The 19,072-nt window shown below is 35.2% G+C and overlaps 1 protein-coding gene across 2 annotated transcripts in view; it reads right to left on the bottom strand.

Annotated features, from left to right (window-relative positions):
- Positions 1-19,072, bottom strand: part of pcdh11 (protocadherin 11) — a 504,202-nt gene that overhangs the window by 164,318 nt on the left and 320,812 nt on the right. The window contains exon 5 of one of the 2 annotated variants that reach the window (XM_088648933.1): positions 14,478-14,642. The exons of the other annotated variant lie outside the window; for it this stretch is intronic. Coding sequence (XP_088505059.1) covers positions 14,590-14,642 — 53 coding nt within the window. The 3' untranslated portion in view covers positions 14,478-14,589. Of the gene's footprint in view, positions 1-14,477; positions 14,643-19,072 lie in introns of those variants that run through there. 2 annotated transcript variants of the gene reach the window in all.

Genomic DNA, 19,072 nt, shown 5'->3' with positions numbered 1-19,072 from the left:
GGCAAGACACCTCAATTACACAGCAAGAAGGTTTTTATTTATTCATGAATGTAAACTCATTTATTCATGAGGATTAAGCAGAAACTCTCACAGAGACCTGTGTTTCATTGCCACTAAAGTCCTAACAGATGCAGATAGCATATTTTAAAATCATAAAAACATTGACACAGATTAAACCCTAAGCAGGTAGGGGAGCAGAGTAGGATCATGGTAGTGAATTCTTCTGGGCTGACACTTGGTTAGCTTCCAAATATACTTTTTTTTCAAACAGATTATGTCAACAGTAAAATAAAACTCTTAAGTGACATTGTATTAGATCATCCTGCCGAAGGAACTGGGGAAAATAAAAACTGTGAAAGTGCCCACAAACCAAAACATTTTAAGAACTCTGCATATTTGTGAACATGTCAAAATTTTGACATACCGATTACATTTCATTCAGGCAATTACAGTTCATTTTTATTCTGAAGAAATTTTAAAAATAAACAGAAAATTAAAAAAAATGTGAAGGCACTTTGAAATAGATTTGAAAACCCCCAATATAAAAGTTGGCAGAAGTTGTCTGTAAAATGTCCACTTGAACAAAGTTGTGTGAATACAAAATGAATTTAAGATGATGAAGTGGATAATTTATCAACTGAGATGCTGAGTGTTTCATAGGAAAATCTGTTCTAGACTTTTAAGGCTAGATCACAATTCAAAGCTTTCATTTTTAAAACAGCCAGCAATACAGATTTACTTGATCTGAATACACTAATTTGAAAAAAAAAATAGCTACAACAAAAAGCAAATGAAAAGATCTGTATCTTTTTTTCAAAATTCACCTATGCTAAGACCTTTGTCATAGCAGCTCTGGTTACTGAAATGAGTCCAGTTAAGTGACACAATTACAATGCAAAGACAGAGTTTGCTTAAAGGCTAAGTAAACTGAACATTTGCAAAGAAAAAAAAAAGGATTGGAAATCAGTGCCACAGTCAGATAATGCTAATTCACTTTTTACCTTTAGTGAGAGAGAGGGAGAGGAAGGCAGAGTGAAAGATATGTTTAGAGAGTGTAAGAGAGACTGTTCTATAGCATGCATCCCTATTTTTAAATCTGTTAAGACAGATGTCCCGAGTTTCTCTGACTTGTAAGGTTGACATCCCTGCCAGCCATGGCAGATGCTTTGAAGGTAAAACAGATGGAATGTATTTTAGTATGGTGCAGCCATGGGCATTAAAGCAAGATAGAAACAATAATAAAAAAATATAAGAATGAAATGCACTTTGCAAAGAGTTCAGAAACTCAGGTCCTAGTTTCAGCCCCCAGAAAAATGACAGTGACAGATTTCCTTTGTCTAGAGAAAGAAAGAAAGTCAGTGAAGTGAAGGAAGCAGATCAGAGTCTATGTTGTTTTCTGCATAAAATGATTAACGGTGCCCCTAAATTTTGGAGCCAGGCCTTACCAGTCTGCTGCCCTGCTTTAGGATAAAATTAGCTTTCACCTGGAACCAATGTCAGAGAAAACAAAACAGGTGCTCAGGCATGAATTCAGTACCTTTGATAGTTTTGGTATACTGACAGTTTGTAGTTTAAGTATGCTTTCATGGTTGCACAGCTTGTGAGCAGATACGTAATATTTAATAATGATAACTAATGTGCTATGTGTTGTGATAATTTAATTTTGTTCTATTTTGTTAAAATGAGAAAAAATAGGCAGTGCACATGAACATCACTTTGATTTTAGACTGTGATCAAACTTTTTTTAAAAGTTGAATGATAAAGTCCTTTCTTTCTTAATCAAGCTGCCTTTCCCTCAGGACAAGGAAACGTTTTTGGTGGCAGGGAATTTTTGGTCCCTCAGCAGAAACCAAAGAATCATGTTCTTGATAAGGTAATTAACTAAATAAATAAAATCTTGGCTAATCATTTCACATTATCATTTAACTACTGCTACACAAGGATTACATCAATGCTGTTGTTAGGTAAATGTCACGACCACCAGCCAGCAGAGATCATCTCGCAAGAGAGCTAACCATTACCAGCAGCGGGTTAATAATAACAAGCACCGCCGCATGTGTTAATCCATCAGCACACGCTCTACCGTGCAGTGAGCAGCTCTATTTAAATCATCCTATCCCGCTTCCCACTGCTCGGTATTGAGTTAACTCCCTGAGAGCTCTACCTGGCGTTTCTTAACCGTGCGTCACTCTGGATTTTGGACTACCCCTTTTACTTTTTGACTTCATTCCTCGCCTCTCGATTCGGATTGTTTGCCACCTGTGTCTGACCTGGATTTCAACCTTCCTTCCTCTCATTGACCACAATCTCGCCTCTCGATTCGGACTGGTTATTGCCTTGACTACCGGCTACTCCTGTGGCTGCACAGGATCCATACCTCCTCATTAGTGATTCATTACAGTAAAGATTATGCACAAATATAGATAATAAATATCTATAACAGACTTGGTTATTTTTCTTCTTGCTATGTAACATTACAATAATTACACTATAATAAATTTACAATAAATAAGTATTCAAAATGGTGCTTTTTGTGTTAAAGTCCTGTTATTGTTTCCTTGCCCCAAGAAAAAAATTCACATTTAAAAATGCAATGTTCCTACTTAAGGTAAGAAGGAATTGTGATCTTCCTGAGCTGATGCTTTTTAAGTATCTAGATAACTAAAGATGCAGCCATTCAAAGTTCATGGTACAAACCGATACCGCACACATCTACCCACAAACTATCGCAGCGTACCGTGGTACGTGATTAACCAAAATGACCGACAGGGGCACTCGTGGTGCATTGGTCTGTAGCGAAAAGATTTAATCATTTAATCTCTTCACTATGCACATATTAATCTGCTTAGTATTGAATATTTATATGGAATTTTACTACTAAAGGGAAATTTTAGTAGCTGAACATAAAAAGAATAGGAGCATAACACGTATGAAGGCCATAAACGATATTCATTTAGGAATACATAATACATATTATGTAAACTGTATGTTGCTGGTATTGGTATTTTGAAGAAAAAATACACACCAGTATTTCATTTCTCCTTAAACATTTTAAGTTATACATGTGGTTATTTCGAAATGTTTTTACGTGCTTCTTCTGACCATATTACTGTACGTTTACATACTTTGTGAAAATTGATCATTTTAAATTTTTCTGTGAATAATCTCGTTATCAGATTAAACAAAAGCATACTTTTAGAATTAGATTAATAGGGAATATAATATGAATTCGCATATCTAAATAAATTCATAACAATATAACTATATTCATGTACTGTTGCACAAGTAGTAGTAGTATATTCCATTGATATGTGTATTGCTGTTTCAGTACTTGTCACACGACTTGCCTTGGTGGCGTGATGTCACCATGAGTTTTCTTTTAACAAATAAAAATGTCTTTGAAAAACTAAAATAGCAAATATAATTGGCATTATATTGACATTTTTTATATTTTAAATATCACAACATGTTCTTACTATATGTACACAGCGGTACCGCAGGGTGTAGAGCGCAAACCCGCAAGCCATACATTAATGTTGCGCATTCATCTGGCGATTTTCGCAACTCTCTCTCTCTCTGTGGGAGTGCTGGCTGTGCCAAATTTCACTCCACAAAGTCTGAGTCTCTGTGTCTAAATTGTTTGTAAACAAACCGGTTTCACAGGTATTTTCAAAGTAGAATAGGGCAAGTCTTCCAATGAAAGACAGTCCACCTTCCTCGCACTGACAAATGTTTCTTAGAAAAACACATTCACAGCGCTAAGCTGTGTCAGTCTTCTGTGTAAAAAAAAAATCAGTTTGAACACCATGAATGCTGTTTTTAATAAGCTGCTGAGTAAAGAATAGGAATTTTCCTGCTGTCAGCAGTATTGTGTACATAGTTTTATGTACAGGCTGCGAAAACTTTCACAAGAAGAGGTCTTTAAAATTAGGCTGGGCAAATGATTTTTTAATTCTTAAAAAATAAATAAAAAATGAGATATAATGATATGTTCCTGCTAAGACATTGCACGACTTTAAAAGCTATAAAAACAGGTTTTGATAGTTAATAACCACTTTTTATGCATGAAAAATGAGTGATTTTTCTTCCTCATGATCATCTTAGAATCTCTGTGTACGTTGTAAGGTTTTTACTTCTTAATTAAATGTAAAAAATACACACATTTTATAAAAACAACATAAGTTTCAAATAGAAAAAATAATATTCTGTTGTCTTCCTGGTATGTAGAACAGATCAGCAGGTCTTTTTTCCCCAATTAGAGGCTCTGAAAACAGCGTGCCTCCCACTACGCTGCGTCGGAGGGGGAGGTAGCACCGGGAAGGAGGAAGCGTGGAGCTCAGTATTGCACAATGGCTGTAAAGCACCCATTTCGTCTGCGTTCATAACTTAGTGTTTAAAATTAAACAACGTAAATCATTGTCTTTGACTTCTAAGTCCCTTAATTATCATTAAGCACAGGTTTCTTTTTTGATACCATCGTTAGACAAAGCAGAGACTTGTTGTACTTTCCAATGACATTACACGTGGAAAGATTACAGATTACAGATCTTAATCGTCTTTTTGTTATACATTTTCGAAAAGTTTAATCTATGCATACACCACAAAACTATTCTCGATTGTATTTCTGAATGCTATGTTTAAAAAAAAAACTTGCAGCTTACTCAATGATTCAAAATAATCACGAGGAAGTGTATTGCATGTCTAATGGTCTAACCCCATTTTCTCCATTTTGATTAAAATCGCAAACGTGTGTTTAATTAAATGCCTTTATTGATTCACAATCTGACAATGCAATGTAAATCGTCATCTTTGCATTCTAAGTCCCTTAATTCACTTTAAGCATAGCTTTCTCACTATTTAGATTTATTTTTCATACCATCATTAAACAAAGCAGGAGCATATACTACTTCCTCATGGGATCAAACATGGAAAGATTAGAGGGTAATCGTTTTTATTTTTTAAATACATTTAAGAAAAGTGTCATTTATACAAAAAAGTTGCATTTAATACCACTCGATAGATATATTATATAGAGATAAGCTCTCTATTAAACCTCAGATCAAAGATCAAACAGCAATATCTCATTCACTGGGACTGATCTGTTATCTGTGATGTGGTTGAGTATGAATCGTGGCGCCCTAGCAGGCTAGCTGGTGTCTGTGTGGTTCGGGCCGGCTGGCTGTACCGAAAAATAAAAACCGGTTTAACAACATTTAAGCATAATGTAGTTTTTGTTAGACCATTAGACATGCAATACACTTCCTTGTGATCATCTTAGAATCTTTGAGTAAGATGCAAGTTTTTTTTTAATTTTTAATTATACATTTTAAACACTTTAATTTGGAAAAAGCAACACACGTTCCGTACAGATACAGTACAATCACATTCTCCTGTCTTCCCGTTGTGTGAAACGAATTAGCAGGTGATTGAGAACAATGCGGTGCCCACACTGGGGTAAAGTTAGCTTGAAGTTAGAAAATGATTTTGGCACGCCTGTAGCTTTTTCACGAAACCTCCTAGAGTTACGAAAACACCTGCTGTGTGTACAAAGTACATTGTGACTGTTTTCACAGCCTTCAACATGTCGTTTTTAAGCCATTTTTTTACCACGCTCGAATATTCTTTTGTTCATATCTTCACAAGGGAAACACAGAAAGCCTTCAAACCAAATGCATTTTAAAGACCACGACTTGTGAAAATGTTCACAGCCTCCAGATAAAACTATTAGTGAGCTAATTCTCTTTTTTTAAACCACCGGTTTTTCATCGATGTGTAATTACGCACTAACTGGAACCCGGGGGGACTGCTGTGTACACACGTTCACAATGTAAGAAATAGTGCTCAATACAGCTACATGCGAAAAACCCGTATATCACCATAGGAAGCATAACAGTGCAGCCTCCAATTACCCAGACTGTAAGCACGGGAATAAAGCTTTGTTTGATTTCTGAAACCTTTTCTTCATGTCCTGTTTTCATTCAGGTAAGGGTCAACTATATACACAATACTGCTGACAGCAGGAAAATTCCTATACTTTACTCAGCAGCATCTTAAAAACAACACCCATGGTGTTCAAACCGATTTTTTTTACACAGAAGACTGACAGCTTTGCGTTGTGCATCTGTTTTTCTAAGAAAACATTTGTTGGTGGGGGGAAGGTGGACTGTCTTTCATTGGAAGATTTGCCCTGTTCTACTTTGAAAATACCTGTGAAACCAGTTTGTTTACAAACAATGTAGACACAGAGACTCAGACTTTGTGGAGTGAAATTCAGCATAGCCAGCACTGCTGCAGAGAGAGAGAGATGTGAAAACCACGCAGCACCACGTGAATGCACAACATTAATGTATGGCTTTTGGGCTCACGTGGATTTGCGCCCTACACCCTGCGGTACCGCTGTGTACATACAATCCGAACATGTTGTGCTATTTAGAAATATAAAAATGTCAATATAATGCCAATAATATTTGCTGTTTTAGTTTTTCAAAGAAATGTTTATTTGTTAAAAGACAACTGATGGCGACAGCTGGGTTTGAACACTCGACCTCAGGGTTATAAGTCAGTCACTTAAGCTATCACGCCACCAAGGCAAGTCATGTGACAAGCACTGAAACAGCAATAGACATATCAATTGAAAGTCTTATACTACTGTTTGTGCAACAGTACATGAATATAGTTATACCGTTATTAATTTATTTAGATACGCGAATCCATATTATATTCCCTATTAATCAAATTCTAAAAGTATGCTTTTGTTTACTCTGATAACGACCATATTAGCAGAAAAATTTAAAACGATCAATGTTCACAAAGTATATAAACATACAGATGCAGCCATTCAAAATGTGCGGGCGATACCGCATTATTTTCCGGTGCGCTGTACGCAGTCTACCGCGAGTTACCGGTAAATACCGCTAGTTACAGTAAATTCTCCTATAATACCGCAAGCAAAAGAATAGTATCCGGAATTTCAGCAAGGTGGAGCTAATAAAGCTCAACCTCTCATGTTTGAGCTGTCGCCATCAAAGTCTTTAACGAAGATATTACTAATAGTATTAATAATGAATGACCTTGGACAAGCTGTAAACTCAAAGTATTGCCCTGGTCCACATTCTTTTTTTCATTGACCGTCTTTGTAAAAGTAACACCACAGCTTTCGCAATCACGCATTTGTTTCCAATCATGCAAAGTACAGTAATTTTTGAGAATCGATTCACCATGCCTTTCACATGCTCATAAAAGAGATTGATTTAGGAACATAAACATATTACCGTATGCAAACTGTACTGTATACAGTATGTATATGTATATTTAATGTCTTAACTGTGCCCGTTTAAGTATTGAATATTTATATGGAATTTTACCACTGAAGGGAAATCTTAGTACCTGAGCATAAAAAGAATAGGAGCATACTGCAACGCGTGTGAAGGCCATAAACTATATTAATTTTGGAACTTAAACATACGGTATATGGCTGGTCTCGGTACTTTAAAGAAAACATACAAACCAGTATTCCATTTCTCCCTAAACATTTTAAGCATCGAAGTCTTTAACTAACGTGATACCAGAGTCAACAAGCATACTTTTAGAATTTGATTAAAAGGGAATATAATATGGAATCGCGTATCTAAAGAAATTAATAACGATATAATTATATTCATGTTGCAAAAAAACTGCAACGGACATAAAAACTCCCTTGCTTTTAACAGAGCGTTCCATAATTTCTAACTACGAAAATTATTTAAACTGCGACACTTATCATTCAACCAGAGCTCGAAATATCACAAGGATCCTCTAGAGCACAGCAAAGACTATATTAAAAGAATCACGTATCTAAAGAAATTAATAAGATATAACTATATTCGTGTACTGCGACAGGGCTGTGTAGGGCTGTTTCACCTCTCTCTTCATGTGACTCTATTCAAAAGCCATTTAGCAAAGAGGGGATGAGAAGAGTGACAAACTAGTATACAGCACTTTAAAACATTAATAAAATAATAATAATAAAAACAATAATAAAAAACATTGCCACACCTGGACCGTTAAACCAACGCATTAGCACGTCAAAGCCCATTGAGGAGCCGGGCGCAATAACTGTTTTGTCCCTTGATTTACTGATCTGCATTAATTACAGAAATCGAGTTCCTGCTCTTTGCAGACAACTTGGTCCTGCTGTCGCCCACAAAACAGAGGCTGCGGCAGAACCTGGCACTGCTGGAGCAGCACTGTCAGACCTGAGCGCTGACAGTCAATCTGGACAAGACCAGAGTTATGGTTTTCCAGAAAAAAAGCCAGACCTCCAGTAGTCTTCCTGAAATCGTCGGATTATGAACGAATAAAAGCATCTTATTAAAAACACGCTTGCGTTTGTTTGGGAGCTATATTATGCAAACGCAAACGTGTTTTTAATAAGATGCTTTTATTCGTTCATAATCCGACGATTTCAGGAAGATTACTGGAGGTCTGGCTTTTTTTCTGGAAAACCATAACTCTGGTCTTGTCCAGATTGACTGTCAGCGCTCAGGTCTGACAGTGCTGCTCCAGCAGTGCCAGGTTCTGCCGCAGCCTCTGTTTTGTGGGCGACAGCAGGACCAAGTTGTCTGCAAAGAGCAGGAACTCGATTTCTGTAATTAATGCAGATCAGTAAATCAAGGGACAAAACAGTTATTGCGCCCGGCTCCTCAATGGGCTTTGACGTGCTAATGCGTTGGTTTAACGGTCCAGGTGTGGCAATGTTTTTTTATTATTGTTTTTATTATTATTATTTTATTAATGTTTTAAAGTACTGTATACTAGTTTGTCACTCTTCTCATCCCCTCTTTGCTAAATGGCTTTTGAATAGAGTCACATGAAGAGAGAGGTGAAACAGCCCTACACAGCCCTGTCGCAGTACACGAATATAATTATATCTTATTAATTTCTTTAGATACGCGATTCTTTTAATACAGTCTTTGCTGTGCTCTTGGGGATCCTTGTGATATTTCGAGCTCTGGTTGAATGATAAGTGTCGCAGTTTAAATAATTTTCGTAGTTAGAAATTTTGGAACGCTCTGTTAAAAGCAAGGGAGTTTTTATGTCCATTGCAGTTTTTTTGCAACATGAATATAATTATATCGTTATTAAATTCTTTAGATACGTGATTCCAGATTATATTCCCTTTTAATCAAATTCTAAAAGTATGCTTGTTGACTCTGGTATCACGTTAGTTAAAGACTTCAATGCTTAAAATGTTTAGGGAGAAATGGAAATCTGTATACTGTAAATCTTTCTACAACAGACCAACGGACCACGAGTGCCCCTGTCGGTCAACCAATCACGTACCGCGGTACCACGCGTCATCGTGCGTCACAATGCGCGACGCCGTAGCCAATTACCTCCGGTACGTGTGTGTACCGCGCACTTTGAATGGCTGCATCTGTACAATAATATGGTCAGAAGGAGCACGTAAAAACATTTCTGAAATAACCACATGTAAGACTTTGATGCTTAAAAAGTTTAGGGAGGAATGGAATACTGGTGTGTATTTTTTCTTTAAACTACCAAGACCAGCCATATACAGTACAGTTTACATACAGTAATATGTTTATGTTCCTAAATTAATATATTTTATGAGCAGGTGAAAGGCATGGTGAATCGGAGATTCTCAAGACTTACTTTGTATGATTGCAAACGAATGCATTATCGGATCAATGAAATGCTGTGGTGTTACTTTTTGTCAATTAAATAATAAAGTCTTTTTGTTTAAAAGACGGTTATAAAGAATGTGGACCAGGGTAATACTTTGAGTTTACAGCTTGTCCAAGGTCATTCATTATTAATACTATTAGTAATATCTTTGGTAAAGACTTTGATGCATAAAATATTTCTGCATAATTAAAATATTTATGATAAAGGTGGTAGGTTGTGTACTTCTGTCCAACTGAGCAATCTTGCTTTCATAAAATATACCAACATTTTAATGTGTAATGATTAAAATGCTGTAATACACAGTTTGAATTTAAAAGTCTAAAGAGTATACAACTTATAACACGAAATGATGCGTTATGACTCTATTTATTGCGACACACCCACAACGTTGTACCGCAGCATACATGTGAAGGACAGAAATACCTTTTCTGCCCCTTTTTCTTCTTTGTCAGTTCAACAGCACCTGTCAACTTATATTTATTAATTGCAGTTACAATTCAAGTCACCATAACCAGTTTGTATTTTTTAAAACCACTCATAATTGCATAGAATTAACTATTGACTTAAGCTTGAATTATTTTAAAACATAGAGACTGATGATAAATTATCATACATCAGTAAATTCACAGGTCAACCTCTCACCCACACCTGTTGCCCCTAGCATGATAACCTGCCAAAAAAATCAGTGGTCCATTAAACTTACAAACATACTACCATAAACAAACAGTCATGCCTGGAGTCAACATCTGCCTCCCCTGGAGACTGACAAGTCATGCATAGCACAGTGGCAAGGACATAATAAAATGTTCCTTTTTCCATTACTCCAAATTATGCCACCACAAAACTGTGCCAGAGTTATGCAGAAAGGTTAAATTACTGTCTTGCTAGAAAAGCCATAAAGATCATATGAAAGTATTACACAATATCAAAAGTTCAAAAGCTCTCAATATGTATAAATTGCATTTAATTCACAAAGATAATCATGAGAGAAAACAATAAGGTAGAAATTTGAAAACAACCACAGGAGTCTAAAGCTGGCAAGGGTGTCTCATAGGTGTCTCAAGACAAATGTAAAGCACATTTTGCAGCTATATAGACTATGTACAATTTATTTTCTTAATTTCCAAAAATTTTACATTTTATGTTCCCATTAAAAGAAGTAATATTTATTTTGAAATTAATACATTACCAAAGGTATAAGATAAGTAAGAAGTGATTTTCTAATTTGTTATCTTATTTATGTTGTTATTCCCAATGATAAAGAAGACAAAGGCAAAAGTATTTGAGCCCATGCACAGTTTCACATTTGTGGGTGTTTTGTTTTGATTATACTATGAATTAGTCCCTGAGGCTTATCACCTAAGGTTTCGAAATTATAAAAAAAATATGGAGATATCTTATCTAAACTTAAGGTCTGCTTCTTTCACAGTTTTGTTATGCAAAATGTTTTTGACCCTTGTTTAACAGCAGATCTTGACTGATTTGACTTTCTGTTTGTCTCATTTAGCTGAAATAGAAAAAGAAGATGTTCTGTAGTTAATCTTTTTGGAATAAGATTTATTTTAAAACCAGCACCTGACACAAGTGCTGCTGGAGTTCATAGCTTCTCATTAATTTACAAATGCACTTAACTCTGTGACACTGCACTGCTTTGAATGACTTTTTAATACCTTTATCACCCTTGTCTGTCCAGAGGGTGGAGATTGGGGCTGATGCTATTGTCTTCCCTTCCCCAACTTAACATCTGATAAGTTCCCAGTAACGCTATGAGACCGTGAATGTAAAGTAGAAAATAATGTGATATATAAAATTAATAAAATACCCTGCCACAACGAGCTAAATAAATATATCTATATCCATTATTTACTATCATTAATGATGCTCAGAAACTTATTAGCAGTGAATACTTCAAAAATTAAAAAACGTCATATTTCTGAAACGTAATGATTGTTACACAAGAGAGTGAAACTTGACAGTTTGATACAGTTATGATATTTAATCAATATAATTTCTCCAGTGTCCTAATTTCTCCAGAGTCGTAGGGCCATCTCCTTCATATCAGATACTCCTCAGTACACTTAAGTGATCGTGAATGTGAAGTGAATACTTAATGTACTGCATTATATAAAATGTAAATGTCATAATATTTTCAATTGAAAACATCATTTTATTTACAGTGGGTTTCATCTTCCATTGCACTTCAGATTTGCATCACGCAGAAAATAGAAATGGTGTTAAACTACTCCAAAGTCTTCGCAGACAAGAACAGAGAGTTGCCAATTCAATTGCAGCCTTCCTGACACCGTCCCCCCTCTGCAGTTAGGCAACACAACAAGAAAGCACTGAACACTCTGAGGGACTATCTGTTAAAAGTATAACTTGGATTTTGTCCATGATTAAACACAGACCCTTTCACACATTTCAGTGCATATTTCAGTGGCCTTTTTAATACCACTTTGTTATTCTAGATTATAATGATAAAATATATGTACAATTTTGATGTAAGGCTTTTTACTCCTCCTATTACTGTTCTCCTATTGACAGTATTCACTTTTCCTAACTTGTTCATGTTCATTCATTATTAATGTTATTAATAATATATTCTGTATTGCATTTAAATTGGAATGTTTTTACAGGTATCCATCAGTCCAGCTATTTTCTAATCACTTTATCCAGGACAGGTAGGGATATGACCTACAATATTATGTTACATTTTTTAAAGTTTTTGAGAGACTTCAGAATTATTCGACTGAACATAACAAAAAATGTAAGATAATGTGTGCTGTGGTGAAAAAGCTATTGAGCACAGAACATCTTTCCTTGTGTAAAAAGAACTGCATATGTAGTTTATTCTTATCTGAGTAAAAACAGAAAATACAGGAACAGTTTAACAAATTAAAGAGAGGTTGAACGCAATGAGTTTGTGTTATTCTGCTTTGTATAGTCAGATGTTTCACATCCATAGAGTAACTTTTGAATAGTAATTCTCATGTTATGAACTCGCTTACACCTGGGATCTGCTTTATTAAAACTAAGGTTTCTAAAAATGCAACCAGGTACTAGAAGTTCTTTAAATAGAAGTCCCAATCTTTAAAATGCCTGTAGTTTGAAGGCTCTGTGTCATTTGTTTGCAAGGCTCTGTGTCATTTGATCATGAAGTTTTTGGTATCTGAATTTTGATGACATTTACTGTAAATTATCTTACCCTTAGAGTTAATTAATTTAAGCATAAAGATTTTGAATTCAGTTGATTTGTAGTATTAGTAAGTTTAAATAAATGAGTATGCATCTTTTTACAATTTCACAAAATGATACACAATGGGAAGGATCTAAATACACAAAGCATCAAAGATGTGTATGTTGTAATGGAATGATATAGATCAAGAGGATTTATTTTTACTTTGGCTTTTTAATGACACACTATATGACTATAGGTTCTATTATAAACATTTTTCCTTGTGATTGTCTTCTTTAAAAACAAATGTCATGCTTTAGGCTGCTAAATATATATTTTTTGTTGTTAAGCTAATATTTAATCAATTGGCATTATGGAAAATATTCCTTTTCCTGCATCTTTATATTTCTTTTTATTAGACTTTAAAATGTTCTGGTGGGTGTAGCTGACACATATGCTACTAGGTCTTTCATATTGTGACAAACATTTACATAAAATTAATTTTTGAATTTGATGTGGGGAAACTGCCTGACAGATGTTTGACTAGTAAATCCAATAGGAGTTAAAGATGAATAGAAATGTATGTACATGCATGAGAGTATCAGGCAATGGTGCAGCAACAGACTTATTAATGGGGATTATGGGTTCTCTCAGAATACAAAAAAAAGGTTTGCTGCAATAGACAATAAATATAAGAGAGCTGACAAAGAAGCACTGGAAGACAGCAGCTAATGCTTTGTTGCTTTAGACTGCCTTTAGATCTTGCAGATGATTAGCACTAGCAAGGCCTCTGAATCTGACCAGGGCAAGCAAGATGAATGCTACAATTGCCTGTGTAGCGGGAATGCATCTGTCAGGTTTATATGTCCTATGTCAAGACCTCAGAAGGCCCTGTCACATTATTGTAGTCAAAATATTTAATTGGACATCCCTTATTTATTATCTCTCTGGTGTCTTCTCAAATCCTTCTATTTTGCAAATCACTTATTTCCATGGCTTCCATCTACAATTCCAAGAAAAAGTTTGTATACCCTTTGGAGCACACTCTCACACACGTATAATAAAAATAGCACTGAGTACTTTAATACTTTAATTTGGATCATACTACCTTGTTCCGACGCTTGCTAACACTATCAGTGCTGTCTGTGTCAAGTTCAGCTAGTATCGGTGCCCGATAGGGTTACCATACGTCCTGATTTTCTCAGCAATGTCCTCTATTTTGATCCTTATATCTCCGTCTGGGGGGAATTTCCAAATATCCAAAAATGTTTTAAAGATATAAAGAGAGAGAATGTCTTAACTTCTCTAGTTCGCTTCGCGACCTACGTTGTCGTTCAGTTTTTGTCCTGTACGTGTATGATTCATTTTCAATCACCTTTTCTGTTGGCGAATGTGGAGCTGAGCTCTGAAAGCTCAAGAGGAGTATGAACACTCAAGTATTAGCACGCACAGTATCGACATAGGTTAGTTTGTATTTGACACATATTTTATTAAAATAGAAAATATGAAAACCCATCTCAAATTTTCTAAAAGTAAATTACAGATGAGAAATTTACATAATGTTTAATTATTCAATTTTTTATTCCCAATTTTTCAGTGCACACAACACATTTCCAGGGTCATCTGGTATACCACCTGGGTGTGCTCCACATACAATCAGGAATGGTGTTAATGGAAGGACACCACAGAGAAAACCACCGCTCTCCAAAAAAATATTGCTGCATGTCTCAAGTTTGCAAAAGACCACCTGGATGTTCCACAATGCCTCTGGGACAATGTCCTGTGGACGGTTGAGACAAAAGTTTAACTCTTTGGCAGAAACATGCAATGGTATGTTTGGAGGTAAAAAAAACACTGCACATCAACACCAAAACCTCATCCCAATTGTGAAACATGGTGGAGGGAACATCATGGTTGGGGGCTGCTTTACTGCCTCAGGGCCTAGACAGCTTGCTATCATATAGGAAACAATGGAATCAAAATTGTATCAAGAAATTTTACAGGAGAATATCAGGGTAGCAGGGTAGCAGTCCATCACCTGAAGCTTAACGTTGGGTGATGCAACAAGACAATGACCCAAAACACAGGAGTGAATCAACAACAGAATGGCTTAAACAGAAGAAAATTGTGTTCTGAAATGGCCAAGTCAGAGTCCACACCTCAACCAAATTGAGAAGCTGTGGCATGACCTAAAGAGTTCATGCAAGGAATCCCAGAAATATCAATGAACTGAAACAGTTTTGTAAGGAGGAATGTAAGGAGGAACATTACTCCTAACTGTTGTGCATGTCTCGTCAGCAGCTACAGAAAACATTTGGAGGAGGTTATTGCTGCTAAAATAGGTTCTACCAGTTACTAAATACAAGGGTCCACATATTTTTTTTTTCCAGTCTGGACTGTGAATGTTTAAACAATATGTTAATATAGACAAGAAGAAGTACAATTGTTAGTATTGTTATTAGGTTAAGCAGATTGTGTTTGTCTATTATTGTGACTTAGTTGAAGATCAGACCACATTTCTATGAGTAATAAATGTAGAAATCAAAGTAATTCCAAAGGGTTCACAAACTTTTTCTTGCAACTGTATCTATGTTACATGTGTGTGCACTCACTATCGAGTGATCTATTTGTCCCATGAACACATGTATAAAATAATCAGTGCAGAGACTGATCAGTACTTTGCTCACATAATAATCCAGCTCAGGCATGGAAATACAGTTATCTACATTAAAACAGACTTCTGATAGAAGGATGACTAAGTAAAGAAAGAGAAAGTGACTTCAATTGCTTTTTACATGAGAAAATTTTAAATTTTCATCTATGATATACCAGTGTTGACTATTAACTCTAATGAACTGTTACAGCTTGTTAATGAAAATCCAGTCCCAATTTTTAAAATGTATTGACAGTATAGAGTTATTTTACAAATTTTGAATTAAGCACAAAATTGTGAACTTTGTGAAACAATCTTTTCCATTGTTGTTGCTAACGGCTGGTCTTGCCATTGACAAGAGTGAGAGTTTGTGCAAATTACAAGCACTGTACATGTACTCTATATGTACTCTGTATGACTTTGGTATCAGAAAAACTAGCATCCATTAAATTGGAAAAATTAGCCAAAAATGTTTTCAAACTGTACGGCTACATTACAATACTACTGTATTTTCGTAATTACGGAATATATCTTTATTTGCAAGAGGCTGAAAAATAAAATTGTGAAGGTGATAACAGAAGTGGAGATGTTAGCCTAGACGTGTCTGAGCTGTGGAAAAGTATTATTCAAAATAAATTGAAACTACAATGTATGCCAAAAGTCTTCCTTGTGGTGCCAATGAATGCAAATAGCTTTTCAGATTAAACAAGGTGGTAGAATCAATTTATGTTTGTCAAAGAGGAAGGTTTTTATTGTAAATAAGAAGTGATGGAGATTATGCAGCTTGCTTTATGCTTTATGTTTTTGAAAATGGCTTACAGTACAACATCTATAAAGAGTGTTGCCTGTCACAAAATGAATAAAGCAAATATGTTAAGGTAATCTTACGACATCTGTACATAAACTTAAACTGTGTGTTCAATTCAGAGACAGACTTGTTTAAAAAAACACAAAAAATCTGCATCACCTACAAGACTTGCATTCATTCTCTAAACGAAAACTGCAAAAGCAAGTGAGAGGGCAAACTAAAATTAGCTTTCAGTATGAGATTTTAAAGATATGGTGCATTTTCACAAAACACCCCTGGTGCTCTACTCCAATCATCATACATTTTAATGCAAGTTTTGTCCTGATCATAATGTAGACCAGTGTAGGCAGTTATTTAATATGGATCAAGAAAAATAGGCAGAAACTAAGGTGTTTGCTAAGCTGAGATGACATATAATTAGTTTTGCTGTCACATCCCACACAGGCTTATTATCAGTGCAGGTGTGACTGCTATCTGCATTATTATACTCACATTGTTAATAGTGGTTCAACACCTTTGCCTAATTATGTAGAGATTTCATTAAGACTCTCAGTAAATCACAAGTCTTCACTGAAATGGAAGACCCAGTTAAAGAGTCATAAGTAGGTCTTATTATGCTATGAGATTAATACAGTATTGTTGTGGCGTGACAGCATTACACCACAATTAAGAGATATTTGGAAGAAAAAAATATTTCCACTTTGATGTATCTTTCCACATTTTATTGAAAATCTTTCTCATTTTGTTATTTGCATAAGGTTTATGTCCCCTTAATCCATGGTCTGTTAATGAGAAACCACAAAAAGGTAAGCATGTTTCTTCAGAAGAAGAAGGCAGGATCATATGTAATCTAATTCATAAACATAACAGCTCTCATTGTTCTGAAAAAAAAAATGACACTGTCAGAATATGGCTGTTCTAAATATTAATTCATATGCTGTTAGAAAGTGATAGAAAATAAATATAGAAAAAAATGTATTATTTGATTTTCTGTTACCCTTGAAATGAAAGAAAAGATACACAGATGCAGCCATTCAAAACGAGCGGGGTATGCCACGGTAAAACACGGTGGGGGTGTTGCGGTATAACACGTCATAACTCGTCATACCATATAATACCGCATAATACCTCAAGTAAGATTACAGTATCCGGAATTACCGCCGGGTGGAGCTAATAAAGCTCAACCTCTCCTGTACAGTTGAGCTGTTGCCAGAAAACACCCGGTTTCGACCCCCGATCACTGCTGAGGGACAATCTTTATTCAATTGAGAATTTAAGTTGTACACTCTTTAGACTTTTAAATTTAAACTGTATTACAGCATGTTAATCATTATACATTAAAATTGGTATATTTTATGAAAGCAAGATTGCTCAGTTGGACAAAAGTACACAACCTACCACTTTTATCATAAATATTTTAATTATGCAGAAATATCTTATGCATCAAAGTCTTTACCAAAGATATTACTAATAGTATTAATAATGAATGACCTTGGACAAGCTGTAAACTCAAAGTATTACCCTGGTCCACATTCTTTGTAACCGTCTTTGTAAACGAAAATACTTTATTTTTTCATTGACAAAAAGTAACACCACAGCATTTCGTTGATCCAATCACGCATTTGTTTCCAATCATACAAAGTAATTCTTGAGACTCTCCAATTCACCATGCCTTTCACATGCTCATAAAAGATATTAATTTAGAAACATAAACATATTACTGTATGTAAACTGTACTGTATATAGCTGGTCTTGGTATTTTAAAGAAAAAAGACACACCAGTACTCCCTAAACATTTTAAGCATCAAAGTCTTACATTTGGTTATTTCGGAAAAGTGATAGTTTTAAGCTTTTCTGTGAATACGCTCGATACTGGAGTAAACAGAAGCATACTTTTAGAATTTGATTAATAGGAAATATAATATGGAATCGCGTATCTAAAGAAATTAATAACGATATGATTATATTCATGTACTGTAGCACAAACAGTAGTATGGCTGTTTCACTTAGAATGCAAAGATAATGATTTACATTGATAATGATTTACATTCTAAGTCCCTTAATTCACTTTAAGCATAGCTTTCTCACTATTTAGATTTATTTTTCATACCATCATTTTTATTTTTCAAATAAAATTTAGAAAAGTGTCATTTATCCAAAAAAGTTGCATTTGATACCACTCAATAGTTATATTAATAGAGATAAGCTCTCTATTAAAGCTCAGATCAAAGATCAAACAGCAATATCCCATATACTGGGACTGATTTGTGATCTTTGATGTGGTTGAGTGTAAATTGTGTTTACAAACAATGTACACAGACTCAGACAGTGGAGTGAAATTTGGCAGAGAGAGAGAGAAAAACAAAATATTAATGTAGGGCTTTCGGGTGCATGTGAATTTGCGCCCTACACCCTGTGGTACTGCTGTGTACGAACATGTGATATTTAGAAATATAAAAAATGCCAATAATATTTGCTATTTTAGTTTTTCAAAGAAATAATAATAATAATAATTGCTTACACTTATATAGCGCTTTTCTGGACACTCCACTCAAAGCGCTTTACAGGTAATGGGGACTCCCCTCCACCACCACCAATGTGTAGCATCCACCTACACATTTTGTTTATTTGTTAAAAGAAAACTGACGGTGACAGCTGGGTTTGAACACCCGACCTCAGGGTTATAAGTCAGTGACTTAAACCGTCATGCCACCAAGGCAAGTCATGTGACATGCACTGAAACAGCAAT

The sequence above is a fragment of the Lepisosteus platostomus genome, chromosome 10, assembly GCF_059453375.1.
Source record: "Lepisosteus platostomus isolate fLepPlt1 chromosome 10, fLepPlt1.hap1, whole genome shotgun sequence".
Lineage (NCBI taxonomy): Eukaryota > Metazoa > Chordata > Actinopteri > Semionotiformes > Lepisosteidae > Lepisosteus > Lepisosteus platostomus.
This window is presented reverse-complemented; position numbering and strand designations above follow the sequence as displayed.